Source organism: Elephantulus edwardii, unplaced genomic scaffold (assembly GCF_000299155.1).
Source record: "Elephantulus edwardii isolate Elephantulus edwardi_28Jun2011 unplaced genomic scaffold, EleEdw1.0 scaffold00214, whole genome shotgun sequence".
Lineage (NCBI taxonomy): Eukaryota > Metazoa > Chordata > Mammalia > Macroscelidea > Macroscelididae > Elephantulus > Elephantulus edwardii.
The window spans coordinates 2,507,343-2,522,398 of NW_006399964.1; the positions used below are offsets into that span (position 1 = coordinate 2,507,343).

The 15,056-nt window shown below is 38.5% G+C and overlaps 1 protein-coding gene across 1 annotated transcript in view; it reads left to right on the forward strand.

Annotated features, from left to right (window-relative positions):
* The window catches only part of SCCPDH (saccharopine dehydrogenase (putative)), a 34,988-nt gene that overhangs the window by 9,650 nt on the left and 10,282 nt on the right, over positions 1 to 15,056 (forward strand). The window contains exons 4-7 of the mRNA XM_006897741.1: positions 1,062 to 1,191; positions 6,210 to 6,259; positions 11,833 to 11,963; positions 13,560 to 13,677. Coding sequence (XP_006897803.1) covers positions 1,062 to 1,191; positions 6,210 to 6,259; positions 11,833 to 11,963; positions 13,560 to 13,677 — 429 coding nt within the window. The remainder of the gene's footprint in view (positions 1 to 1,061; positions 1,192 to 6,209; positions 6,260 to 11,832; positions 11,964 to 13,559; positions 13,678 to 15,056) is intronic.

The following is a 15,056-nucleotide window of genomic DNA, read 5'->3' on the forward strand; positions in this document are numbered from 1 at the left end:
TGAGCACATCCAGGCCAGTGTCTTGTTTGTTGAAATATGTCAGTTGGTATGCTGTCAACTCCTGAAGCCTTGTTTTTTGCCAATTCCTTCAGAGCAATTTGAACTTCTCTTTCATCACCTTCAGTGAAGGTTTCTATGTTAGATGTGCTTTTTATCTAATTGTGATTTTTATGAAACTTTACAGAAAAGATGGGTTTTCCTTCATTGATTGATGCATTCCTCCCATTCACTTTATAATTCATGTCTCGTGCCAGATGCTCAGTTGACATACATGCAATGTCTAATCATCCATTCCCTTCAGATAGTCCCTCCTTTTTCCCATTCCAGTGTTCTGTTTTATAACACTGGTCCTGTGCAGTATTTGTCCTTTTGTGACTGAGGTATTTCACTTAGTATAATGTCTTCTAGACTCATCCATGTCATGTAGTGTTTTACAAGTTCATTGTGTTAATGCTGCATAGTATGTGTGGATGTCCCACAGTTTTCCTATACTTTTCATTTTTAAAAGTCATTACTAAAAAGTAATGTCATTGTTATGTGCCATTGAGTTGCCTTCAACTCATAGGGACCCTATGTACAGTTAGCTCTAAACCATGCCTTATCTGAGTCAGTCTTACTGTTTCTGATATACCTGCTTCCATTATCCCAGTTACTGTGTCAATCCATCTCATCCAGGGTCTTTTCCTGCACTGTCCCTCCACCCTTCCAAGCATGATGTACTTCTTCAAGGACTCATCACTTGTAGCAACATGCCCAAAGTATATGAGACAGAGCTTCAAAATCTTTGCCTACAGTGGGAAGCCTGGTTTCACCCTCTCCGGGACAAACCTGTTTGTTCTCTTGTAACAGTGTCATTCAAATTACTGTATCTTTCCTATTGCCTGGTGTGCAGTAAATATTTCAGCAAATAGAAAATAGATTTAACAGTTAATAGTTTAATGCAAAGTGAATTTTCCAAATTTAATTGTTTTTAAAGATAAGTCAATATTGGCTGTGAATGTTTCTACATGGTTCTGATTGAGTTTTGTTGTGTTTTTTTTTTTGTCTCTTGGACTTTTTAGTTTTTGGAACTAATGTACTGGAAGTATCATGAGAAAGCTGCAGAAAAGGGGGTTTATATCATTGGAAGCAGTGGCTTTGACTCTATTCCAGCAGATCTGGGAGTCATCTATACCCGGAACAAAATGAATGGTAATTATTAATTATTAATAAGCAATAATTGAGTTTAACAGAAGAAGGATTTCATGTTTATAAAAATATTAGTATTACATGCAAGCAAGATTCTGCTGAAAATTATCTAAAAACGACTGGAGCAACATGTCAGTAGAGAATTGCCAGATGTGTAGGCTGGGTTTAGAAAAGGCCATGGTACTAGGGAAATTGTAGCTAATGTTAGATGGATCTTGGCAGAAAGAAGAGATTATCAGAGTGTTTCATTGACTGCAAAGGCTTTTGACTGTGTGGACCATAACAAACTGTGGTTGACTCTGAGAAGAATGGGAATCCCAGAACACTTGATCGTGCTTATGCGAAACCTATACTTGGACCAGGAAGCAGTCATCAGAACAGAGCAAGGAGACACTGCATGGTTCAAAATTGGGAAGAGTGTCTGCCATGGATGTATTCTGTCTCCATACCTTTCCAACCTGTATGCAGAACAGATCATCCAGGATACTGGGCTGTATGAGGAGGAATGGGGCATCAGGATTGGAGGAAGATTCATCAACAACCTGCGTTATGCAGATGGCACAACCCTGCTTGCTGAAGCTGAGGATGACCTGAAGTGCTTGCTGCAGAAAGTCAAGAACTACTTGCAGCCTTCAATATGGATTGAAGCTCAACATCAAGAAAACAAAGATTCTCATCACTGGACCAATTGGCATCATTATAATGGATGGTAGAGATTGAGATTGTTAACAGTTTTAGTTTGCTTGGCTCCGCAGTCAGTACTCTTGGTACCAGCAGCCAGGAAATCAAGAGACAAATTGCATTGGGAAAGTCGGCTGTCAGGGATCTCTCCAGCGTACTGAAGAACAATGACGTCAGGCTGGAGATTAAGGTGTGCCTGATCGAGGCCATAATCTTAGCAATTATGTACTATTCATCAAAGAGCTGGACAATGACTAGGGATGATAGAGAATTGATGCCTTTGAGCTGCGGAAGAGTGTTGAATATACCATAGACTGGTAGGAGAACAAACAGGTTTGACCTGGTGAGGGTAAAACCGGGCTGTTCCTTGGAAGCAAGGATTCTGAAGCTTCGTCTGACATACTTTGGACATGTTGCAAGGAGGGGTCCTTGGGAATATCATGTTTGGGAGGCTGGGGAGACAGTGCAAGAGAGGAAGACCCTGGATGAGATGGATCGATTCAGTGATTGGGGTAGTGGGAGTAGGTGTGTCAGAGACAGATTGGCACAGGATAGTGCAGGGTTAAGGGCCCTTATACATAGGGTTGCTATGATTGCAAGCAACTTGACAGTATATAACAACAAGTTTAATTAAAGAAAACCTGAATGGGAAATGAAACACAGAAATGGCTAATGTTAACTTGCCGTGCTTTTAATAAGGCTATATTTATAATGTTACTGACACTACTGTTTTTCAAGACATGAAAACTTATAAATGTTCTAAAATGAGGAATTATCTATTGTTTTGACTTACTTATTGTTCAGATTCATTACTGTTTTAATTATCATGGTTGATCCTAAAGTGCGAAGTAGAACCATTGGGTTTCCAAGACTGTTGATTTTTAGAGTGCCTGGTGGGCTTGAACCATTGGCCTTTGATTTGGCAATGTGGCAACAGTGTAGCACATGTAGAAATGGTAGTAATCATCATTGCCAACTTCACAAGCCAGGAGAATCCTTACCAACAGCAGCATAGCACAAAACCAATTCCTGTGAAGTCAGAAGTGTTCCCATGTTCCATGCCTTCTGCTAATTCTAACCACAGCTGTCCCTCCCACAGCTGTTACTGCTTCCTTACAAGGTTCTAGAATTCATAAAGACTCAGACAATACTTAAAATGATGGAGCTTATTGGGGAAAGAACAAGTTACAGGTAGGTACAGTGACACTCAGCACAGCCTCAGTCAGGACAGCTCCCTGTCAACTGTGCTTACAGGTAGGCTTTTCTGATCCCTAGCCTGTGGCCTTTGGCCTCTGCCCTGCTCTGACAGATATTACAAAAGCTCCTTTCACTCTGCCAGTTATGTGCCACTCCTACTTTGCCGGTAAACTTAGGCCCAGAAGGACTTGATTCTGCTTTGTGGATCAGCAGTCCTTGCTCCCCTGCCGAGTGCTCAGAAGCCAAGTGAGCACTCTGCTTGTTTTTCCTGTGGGCTCAGAACCTGGAGATCTGTTTCATTTCAGTCTCTCCTGCTCTAGCCTGCCATCACTGTGTCTCTTATTATGTCATCTCATCTCTGCTTGGAGCAGGAATCTCGGGTTCAAAGAATGCATTGCACACTCTGGTTCTTTCTTATTTTAGTGAGAGTCCTGTTTCCTACTCCTGAGCCAGTTCGTTTTAAACTGGTAAGATGACAAAACTGACCCATTCAAGTATAAGTGTCTGTACATCTTATTCCTGGGCCCACTCAGAGATGCCATTCACTTTTTTTTTTTCTTAAATTGTGTATGTCAAATTGGATTCGACTGGCACAGGAAGAGATTGACCCGCCTTCTCCAGCGGTGCATCTGGTGCATTTGAACGGCATGCCTTCGGAATTGCAGTGCAGCTTCTTGCCACTAGACCACCAGATCTCCCTTTACTTTGTTTACTTTATAACAAGCTCTCTGCTGTTCTTGATGGGCCAAGTTTTTTCCCCCTACCCCATACTTTGAGCATGTTGCTAGGAGGAGCTGTTCCTTGGAAAGGGTCATCACATTTCAAAAGGTGGAGGGAGGGTCAGGGAAAGAGTGGAAGACCCTCAATTAGGTGGATGGATACAGTGACTATAGCAGTGGGCTCAAGTGTGTCAGAGATGATGAGGATGGCACAGGATAGGATAGGTTCACGTCTGTTTTTAGAGTTGCTGTGAGTTATACTTGACTAAGCAACACCTAACAACAACTCAACCATGTGATATTAAACACCATGGATGGGAAAGCCATATTAAGTAATTTGCTGTAACACAGCCTCCAAGTATTTTAGCCAACATGCTCCTAGAGTTCCTTAAGGTATGATGAGAACTGTAAAATCTCTGCAAAAAAATTTAGACAGCCATTATATATTCAAACTTGGTTTTTTTTTTTTTAGGAATTAACACTTGCAGAAGTATAGTTTGTGCAGATATGTCAATGAAAAGGTTTACAATTTTTGCTGGAAAGTATTGAACAAAGAAATTGTCTTTTGATGCCATTTATAAAATATAAGCAATAATTTAAGAATGGAAGAAATCATTCTTATTACTAATGTAATGAATATTTTTTAATGTCATCTTTTTTATGATGATCTATAACTCTTCTTTGCCAGTCAGATCTGATTTTGGTATACAACAGGGAAAAAAAATAACCAAAAACTACAAGAAAAAAACCCAAAATGACCACAACCAAAAATCACCTATAACTGTTAACTCTAGTTTGACATAAGCTATTTTATAGCTTCAAAATATGGCAAGTGTTTAGATAAAAAATTAATTCTGAAACCAAACCCCGGATAAGAAGCAACAGATATCTCCCCATTCTTTTAATGAAAATGAAAAGTAAAAATTTAGAAAGCTAATAAATCTTAATAAATATCCAGTGACATTCCAAAAAAATCAGATATCAAGATCAAAGTTTAATATTAACAAACAATATGATCGTCACATCAGAAGATCAAAGGTAAAGCTGTAGCCTAGAAAAATATTTGAAAATTAAAAAATATATACCATATACTGACTTATAAGTCTTAGTAAAATGTTTTCTCTTTTCAACTTTTTAAAATTTCTGTGAATGTTTGCAAAGCATTGCTGTTGTGTGCCGTTAAGTTGGAACTGACCCATCTCTGACCCATAGTGGGTTTTCAGAAGCAGTAAATCACACAGAAGGAGATTGTCCAGCATATCATGTGGTTTTTACCAGTCATTCATACATATTTTGTCCCATAATATTAATTATTATGCATATAATGTCTATTCCACAGTGTCCTTCCCTTCTCCAATTCCAATAGTGTTCATTGTCTCTCCATTAATTTTCTGTCTGCCTCCCAATAATCATACTAGATTAATTCTTCTATGAATAGGGGTATAGTAACATGTCTTGTCCATATTATCTCAGCAACAACCCTCAGAATCCTCTTCAGTAAGTTTGTTGTAATAACCAGTTTTTTTTATTTTGTCTGTGGTCCAATGGGTGACATATATATGGCTCTAGTTCCCGTCTACTATACGTGAAGGAGCTCTAGTGACCTAATGGGTAGAGAGTTGCACTGCAACAATGAATGAATGGAAATCCAAAGTCTGTAAACTTTCATTAAAATTAATTAAAGAAAAAAAAAAGAGTTGCCCTGGCAACCCAAAGGCAGTCAGTTCAAATCCACCAGATGCTCCTCAGGAGAAAGATGAGATAGGTTTTCCCCCATGCAATTCACAGCTTCTGAAACCCACTGGAGGACCTGGCTATGACTGACAACATGACTGTACACCGGTGTTCACACTGGAGGGGCTGGCTGCTGGCTGACAACAACATGATTATACACCAGTGTTCACAGTGTGGTCCGTTTGCTTAGTGTTATCTTTGTGAGGTCTGTAGTTTTCATGTGAAACTAGGAACACTTATGGAGTGGATGTTACAGACTGGTCAGAATTTATGAATTCATCAGCCTCATTATGTTTCTCTTTTTTGTCTCAAGAAACTTAAGTTTTAATTGTTGTAACTTCATGGTAAAGTTACGGATTTCTCTCCTTTTTTTCTGGCTTTGGTTTTCTATTTTTATCCCATAATTAAAATATCCCATAAGTTAAAATTCTTGTCTAATGGAAGAAGGTTTTGATGTTGTCAATTTAAATACTAGAAAATATTTTGTCATGACCAGCGGTAGACTTTCTAAGAATTTTCCTGGCTGTTGCTTAAGACGTTTAAAAACAGTGTTAATAGTACAGATTCTTTGATTATCTCAGCCACTGGCTTAGTAAAAGTGGTTCCCAAATGAATGACGGTAAGTCATTACTTGTCCTGGGTAAGTAGATTTTATCTGATTGTACTCTTACTGTTCTTCTACTATTACAGGTACTTTGACCGCTGTGGAAAGTTTCCTGACTATCAATTCAGGACCCGAGGTTAGTTTTCACTTGTCAGATGTTTGGGGTTTTTTTTTAAGGTTAATGTAAAAATAGCTTGGAAGCAGGAGAGGCATTGACTTTTGTAATAGCTTGCCTCCAGAAATCCTATGAACCTGGAGAAAGGATGAAAGTCACACAGATGTTGAGGATTTTCGTTCATAGGGTCACTATGAGTCGCCTATAACTCAGTGGCACTAAACAACAACAACAATGTAAATATAATTTTCGAAATAAGACATGTCTTAAAATTTTTACAGCGAATGAATGTCACTGTATTTACTTAAGAGAAGTAAAAATAACAGTTTACCAAGAACTGTTTGGCTTACAGTATTATTTATCTGAAAAACAATTGTGGTAGAATTACTGAGAATGAAAATTACAGGGAGGAAGTGGGAAGAGTTGATTACATTGTGAATGCTGCAGGTAATGTTAGAAAAAAAATTATGAATAATTAAAGTAAAAACCAATGGACTTGGTAAACTTTTACTCAGATCATAATAAAAAAAGGCAAAGTTCAAATTTAAAATAAATAAAAACAATTGCATCATTCATTATCTATTAGAATGAATTTCTGTGCTGCTAACACTGAAGTACCTATCATTTTTGTGCAAGCAATGTTACCTAAAGACAATTGTCAGGTGAGCTTAAAGCACTGTATTTTTTATAATAACGCCTAATTTGAAGTTAGATGCTATTGTGGCCTTAAAGGAAAGGTATGTTGTAAATCTTGCTGAGTCTTAGTACTTCTCTACTTGGCATAAAAGATCTGTTTGGATGCATTTATTGGTAAAGACCATGTTTTGGTTTTTTAATAAAATTTTTTATTTTAATTGTAATTTTAGTGAAAGTTTACAGAAAAGTTAGATTTCCATTTATTCATTGTTGCTTATCCCCTCTTCCTTCCCTTTGCTTATCCCCTCTTCCTTCCCTTTCCCCAAGTTCACTTTTTGAAAAAATATTCAGTCACTGTTGTACATAACCTCCCTCCCCACCTTTCCTTAGTCCTCTTTGCAATGTGCCTCTTATTCTGAGCTTTTGTCATATATATAATACCTAATCATGTATTCCTTTTAAACAGTTCTTTCCTTCATCTGTTCCAGTATAATGTTCATTATCTATCCACTCTTACTCTATTCTCCCAAACCCCCATGCCAGACCTACTTTATGATACTACTTTTATTCTTCTAAAGCCCAGCACAGTTCTAAGTCTAGAACTACATGAGTAACTATTCCCTTTAAAATAGGTCCATTCAACAAATATTGTGTAACAATAGAAGCATGTGTAGTAGATCAAAGATAATACAGCAGATCAGTATGAAGTAAGCCCTCCCCTAATGAGTAATACTTTACTTAGGCAATAGATAGAAAGTTATTTGTTAGCATTGAAGTGATCAGATGAAATACTTTAAGATTCTAAGCAAGGAGAAGACCTAACTGGGAGGCTGGAGAGAGGGAATTTTTTTGATGTGAATTGAATTTTTTTAGCTAGTGTGATGATTCAAGTTGTGCATGAAGTTGTTGGTTTGACATTTATGATGCAATCTTCCCTTGAGAAGCTGTATAATCACAGCTGCGATGTGATCTGCTATGATAAGAGAGTTTCCCTAGAGATAGAAAATACTGATGGGCATCTGGCAAAGCTCTCTTGCTTTTGTTGGATCAGGGTACTACTGCATGGGCTTGGTCACCTCCGGTTCTTTGGATGTGAGCCAGCAGTCTTCAACCTTACCAGCTAATCTTTGATTCATCTGCCTCTGCAGCCAGCACCATGTAGTCCTCAACCTGCTATTAAGACTAGTTAGATTTGAGAAACAATTTAAAAAGTTCTTCCATAGAATTTTGTTTGTCTTGAAACACTAATTGTACCAAATATCTTAAAACCATGAAGCTTTCATATACATATACTGTTGTTCTGCACTATCACATAGGAACTAACCCATAGCTAACCCTCCAGCAGGTGGGTTGTCAGAGGCAGTGAATCTCACAAGATGAGATTGCTCATCTTTCACTGAGCAGCTGGTAGACTCAAACCATGTGCCTTTGGGTTGGCAGCAGAACTCCTCCCAGCTAAGCCACCAAAGCTCATACATGACTAGACTTCAAAGCACTGGTGACTCTGTGGCCATAGAGGTCGATGCCAACCCAGAGTGTAAGCTGCCTTTGTTGTTATGTGCTGTTGAGTTGATCACAATTCACAGCAACCCTCTGAACACCAAATGAGACTTTGCCTTGTCCAGTGCCATTCCCACGATCTCTGTCCTGTTCAGGCCCGCTGTTCTGGTCACTGTGTCAGTCCCTCTCCTTGAGGGTCTTCTCTCTTTTCTCCTCTTCCATATTTCCCAGCATGATGTGGTTTGTTTTTTCCCCCCAACAACTGGCTCCCTCTGATAACATGCACAGTGTGTGTGTGAGATGGAATTTCACATTGTTTGTGGAGAAATGGGATCCTGAAATTTGGGATGGAGACTTATGGACAGATAATCAAGAAACTATATACATTGAGCCCCTAAATTCCTTTGAAGCCAGTATTGCCAGCAGAAAGAACTCTTCCCTCCTACCCTGCCAACCAGATGAGATTAACCCAGCTCTATGGCCATCCTCCAAAACAACGCATCTTGGTTTTTAAATATATACAGACAAACCAGAGAATGCATGTCAGAATGGCAGCAGAGGGTGTGGGGAGAAAGAATAAAAAATTGGGTCAACATTTGTTGATTTGACTCAGATACTTCATTTCAAGATTTCAGCATAATAGGCTAGGAAAGAATAATTTGGTTAGTTTACTGAAGTATGAATTATTCAGTTTTCTACGTTGTTTGCCGTCGAGTCGACTGCTACTCATAACAAACCTATGCACAATAGCTCTGAATCCTGTTCTTTCCTGAGCTAGTCTCACTATCTCTGACACACCTACACTTATTACCCCAGTAATTGTGTCAGTCCATTTCATCTGGAATCTTCCTCTCCTGCGATGTCCCACGACCTTTCCAAGCATGATATCCATCTCCAGAGACTGGTCCCTCCTAGCTACATGACCAAAGAATGTGAGACAAAGTCTCAAAATCCTTGCTTCCAAGGAGCAGCTTGGTTTCACCAGGACAGACTTATTCGTTTTCTTGGCAACCCATGGTATGTTCAGTATTCTTCTCCAGCACCGCAACTCTAAAGACATCAATTCTTCTATCATCTTTGGTCATTGTACAGCTCTCCAAGGCAAGTAATTGGAAAGTAATTGTGAAGACCATGGCCTGGATCAGGTGCAGCTTAGTCTCTAGACTTACATTCTTGCTCTTCACTCTGGAGAAGGTTCTGACAGCAGATTTTCCTACTGCAATTCGTCTTTCTAGTTCCTGACTGTTGGTGCCAAGAATGTTGATTGTGGAACCAAGCAAGCTAATTATTAACAAGCTGTCTCTTCTCCTTCTGTCATGATGCTGCCAGTGGGCCCAGTGGTGTGAATCTTTGTTTTCTTGTTGAAAGCTTCAATCCGTGTTGTAAACTACAGTCCTTGAATAGTTTAGTATGTAGAACGGAGTCACTTAGTGGTGAGAAGATGCAGTGCATTCTCAGAGGCACACAGCTCAAATCCACCAGCTCCTCCATGGGAAAAGGATGGACATTTTCCTCCTGTGTGATAAACTGCCTCTAGAAACCCGCTGGAGGGTCAGCTATGGGTCAGTCCTGACTCAGTGACACACAACAACATCTTAAGTCAACGTACCGAACCTGACAGTATGCCCTAAGTATGTGAAATGAAGTCTCAATATCCTTGCTATTAAAGAAAATTTTAATTTCTCTTCTTCCAAGATAAATGTGTTTGTTCTTTTGATAAGTCTGTGGTATATTCAATATTCTTTGCCAGCACCACAATTCAAAACCATCATTTCTTCTGACTTGATGCTTAGAAGTTGCCTATTTGTTCTCGGATAGATTTCATCATTCAGTACCATTCCAATTAAAACAAAAAAATACATTCTTTTGTTTGGTTTTATCTTGGTATGATACTTGACGAGCTGATTGAGAAATGTTTATAGAAATGTTAAGGGCTAAGTGGCTCAGAGTTAGAAGCTGCACTGCAATCCCAAAAGCACACAGTTAGAGTCCACCAGCTGCTCCGTGGGAGAAGGATAGGCAGTCTCCTCCCATGCGATTTATTGCCTCTGAAAACCTGCTGGACGGTCAGCTATGATAGATCAGTTCCAACTTGACAGTGCATACAGCAACAAGGTCTGGGAATAGCCATGACATTCAAGGCTCATGGCGCAGTGTGTTATTGAATGGCAGGAAAAACAGACTGATGCAACAGAATAAACACCGCAGAATTGTTCATGCAGATAGAGACACTAGTTTGAGTTTTGAGAGAAGGTGACCAATAACACCAAAGATACAATCTCTTTTCAGAATAACTAAAAAGAGCAATATTTGCCCAGGGATAAAGCTCTGAAGGCAGAAAGGAATAGGAGTAGAGTAGAAGGATTGATGGAAATGAGAATTAGAAGAAGTGGGGAAATTCATCTATACTGTGGGTGTTGTACTTAACATTGTAAAAAAAGATGTACAACAACAATCCGAGACAAGAGGTATGTTGAAAAATGGACAGGGGGAAGGGGAAGACGGGAGAGGGGAGGAAAATGCACAATGAGTTAATAAAAATATATATAAAAATAATACAGGCAGTCCCTGACTAATTAAAAACAAACATCCCAAAACAAGATGTATATGAATTATTGGAGGAAAAATCATTTTTTAAAAGAAAATAAACCCTTTCTCTTAAAAAAATTAGTGGAAAAAAGAAGGTCAGAACGTCTGTAACATGAAAAAAGCCCCCCTGGAAGTTAGACAAGTCATTGTTAATCACCGCAATCACAGTAAGCTTAGAGATTGCATCCTTGTCTGCCCTCCCTTTTGTGCTGCACATTGCTGATGAGAATTGGAGGGAAAGGTTGAGGAAGATATTACTGTACTGGAAGATGAAAGGTGTTGAGAGATAAAATGTTATTAAACAGATGAAAAACAAGTAGGTAAATAAATGGGCTAAACCAAAGAAGTATTTAGGGTTCTGTATGGGGTACCGAAAATAGTGCCAAAGATAGAAAAAATTAAAAAAAATAAAATTGTAGTAGTAAGCTTGAAGAGATTTTAAAAAATTATTTTAATAGAATTTTTGTGGGCCACGGCCAATTCATATAACTTGAAATATTTAGGATAAGAAGTGTTAGGAGGGATAGATAAACTGTGTATGTAAATGCACCACGGAAAGATTGAAGAGTAAATGTAAGATCAAGATAATACTAGAGAAGGTAGTAATGAAGGAACATGGCTGGTTAGTTGAGTAAAAACAATGAAGAGAAATGAAATTACTTTAAAAAAACATAAATAATGGTAGAAGAGAGGACTATGTATAAATGCTAAGTATGATGGTGCTGATGTGTCTTATTTCTGCCTGACCATCCAGAAAAGCTATCTATGAGTGTGACATAGGAGTTAAGCCTTGCTCAACTAGAGAGAGAGAGAAGTCTTTGTAACAGCAGGTTTCACGCTTTAGTAACTTTCCCTTAATATTTTATTAGGGTTTATGTATTCACGATGGGACCTGGAAGTCAGCCATTTATGGTTTTGGAGATCAGACTAATCTGAAAAAACTACGAAATGAGTCAAAACTGAGTCCTGTCCCATTCCTTGGTCCAAAGTTAAAAAGAAGGTATGTTAACTCAGACTCTAGTCTTTCTGTATCTGGTCAAAGTCTGTTATTTTATTAAAGTATGCTACTAAGAAAAACAGGGAGACTCTTTTGAGCTAATTATATTCAGAATTGTTTTTCAAGGATCAGTAAGATAAAATTATATTCCCCTAAGCTCATCTTGGGAACTGTAGTGGCTTAATGTTAAGAAGCTGCACTGCAATCCCAAAGGCACATGGTTTCAATCTACCAACTGCTCTGTGGGAGAAAGATGGGCATTCTTTAGTGTGTGATTCATGGCCTCTGAACACCTGCTGGAGGGTCAGCTATGAATTGGTTCTAACTTGATGGCACACACAACAACAAGAAACTTACTTTCATGTTGCTGTGCATAAAAAATTGACTCAACAGGTGCCTAACCACAAGAAGCTTATATAATTATTGGATGTATATGAGTATTTTTCCTTTGCGGGGGAAAATGGATTTTGTGATGATGACATTGATATTAATGTAAATGCCAGTTATTAAGCTATAGAAGGACATTGCTATGGGCACATTGATTAGAACTCAATTTGTAATAGCAAAATAAAAACAACACCTCTCAGTAGGGTCAGTAATAAAAAAAGTTAAATGCCTGTTAAGATTTGCACATTAAAACCCATCAGCTTAAGGTCCGATACTCTTACATAAATTCACCAATCAATATCATGAAGTTAATCAGTAATATGAACATGTGATAACTTACTTGCCAGAGTTATCACATATAGTAACTTTTGCAGTTAAGAATTTAGCATTTGATTTTGAATGAATGTAGTTTTTATCACTGTCTAGGGGAACTGAGGGGGTAAAGCATAGTTAAAACCTCATTTCTTAAGCCTGCACCCTGTTCCAAATGTCATGTCTTTGGGAAACAAGCGATGTATAGAACCAACAAGTTTGAAGAACTTGCATGGAGAATGTGGGGGACTGTGAAAACATTTTTTTTAAGTTTTTATTTTATTATTTTTGTGTGAGTGTACCATCAAATCAGATCTGACTAGTACAGGAGGAGACTGCCCCTCCTTCCCCGGCAGAGCATCTGGTGGATTTGAACCATGCGCCTCTGGGATTGTAGTTGCAGCTCCTTGCCACTAGGCCACCAGAGCTCCCCTAACATTTTAAGAACATTGCTGCTACAAGAAAAGCTAATAAAAAGATTATTCCAAGTTTTCCCAGATAAGGAATAACAACTGAAAGAAAAAGTTTGAGAATGGCTGCACAGCTCATGAATGTGACGACTGTCTGTAAGTTGCACATGTAGAAGCTGCTGGGCTGGCACATATTTTGGTGCATATGTGTTCATTGTTGTTAATATATCATCAAGTCGGAACTGACCTGTAGCTGACCCTCCAGTAGGTTTTCAGAGGTGGCAAATTGCACAGGAGGAGGCTGCTCATCTTTCTCCTGCAGAGCAGCTGGTGGATTTGAGCCACATACAGTGCAGTTCCTTCCCAGTAGGCCACCAGAATTCCCTATATTTTCATTCACAGCAACAAAATTTAGGGGGAAAAATCGCCAACTAAAATTGTGGTTACTGTCACTGGAGAGAATGCAGAATCTTGTGGTTGTGTCTTGCAGGTGGCACATTTCCTACTGTAGAGAACTCAGCAGGTATGCAGTTTCTTTCTTGGGAGCCGACGTGTCTGTTGTGAGGCGGACTCAGCGTTACTTGTATGAAAATTTAGAGAACTCACCAGTAAGTATGTATTATTTATGTATTGTGAAAAAAACCCCATTTATTTATTACACATCTTTTTCCTGTTAGGTAAAGGAATTCTGTTTATAAAACAAACAAAAAAATAACTAGACCATGAATGTTTTAACTTTTGAAAATACACAGAATTGGTTGCATGTAGAGTTGTTGTTAGGTGCTGTCCGGTTGAGTACAACACACAGCAGCCCTGGGAACAACAGATTTCAACTTAGTCCTACCCTGTGCCAAACTCACACTCTTTGGCATAGTCGAACCCATTGTTGCAGCCACTCTGTCAGTCAGTGCACCTGATCAGCTCCCTCTCCCTCACCATCCTCCTACCTTTCCAAGCCTGATGTCCCTCTCCAAGGAGTAGCCTCTTCTAGCAAAATGTCCAGAGTATGTACAATGAAGCTTTGCCAGCCTTGCCTCCAAGGAACAGTCCTCCAAGGAGCATTCTGGCTGCTTTTTCTAAGACCTGTTTGGTTTTTTGGCAGTTTGTAGGATCTTCCATTCTCCAACACCATAGTTCAAAGGCATCAGTTCTTCTGTCATCCATAGTCATTGTGCAGCTATCCACCAGCATAGCAAGTGATTGAAAAGACTGTGGTCTAAATCAAGTCCACCTTAGTCCTCACACTAACATCATTGCTCCTCAGTGATATTTATAGTTTACATTTAATTGGCAATTTAATGGTAATAACCTTACCCTGTGATTCACATCTTGCCTAATTAAATACCTATTTAATATTAAGAATATTACTATTTTTAAAAATTATATTGTGGTGATATTTATATAACCAAAATTTGTTTCTATAAATTATAAAAGCCAGCATAAAAGAGAAGAGGAATTGTATAGATATTGAATTTTACATACCGCTAAATTTAAGTTGGTACCAGCTTGTCCTAGAATGTTATAAATAGAAGTTGCTAAATATTCATTGTAAGAAAGTACATAAAAAGCATACACATATACAAAGAAGAGAACCAAAATGGCACATTGCAGTGAACCAGCAAAACACAAAAGCCGTATAAAGGACAAAGGCATAGAACACTGAAAACACACAGTGCACAGCAAACTGGCATTGCTCAGTACAAAGTGTGGTGAATGTAATGAAACTAATGCTCCAGTCAACAAGCAGAAAGGATTTTTTTTAAAACTCTGGTCCAACTTTATGTTTTTAACAGAAGACACACTGTAAACCTAAGACACAAGTAGATTGATAGTGAAAGGATAGAAAAAAATATTCCTGCAAATAATAACCAGAAGAGAATCAGCTGCTGTGGTATTAGCACAGGACAGAGGAGTCTTTATGACAAATTGTGTTAGAAGTGACAGTGAGGGACATTATGAAGTTATAAAAGATTCAGTTAATCAAGAA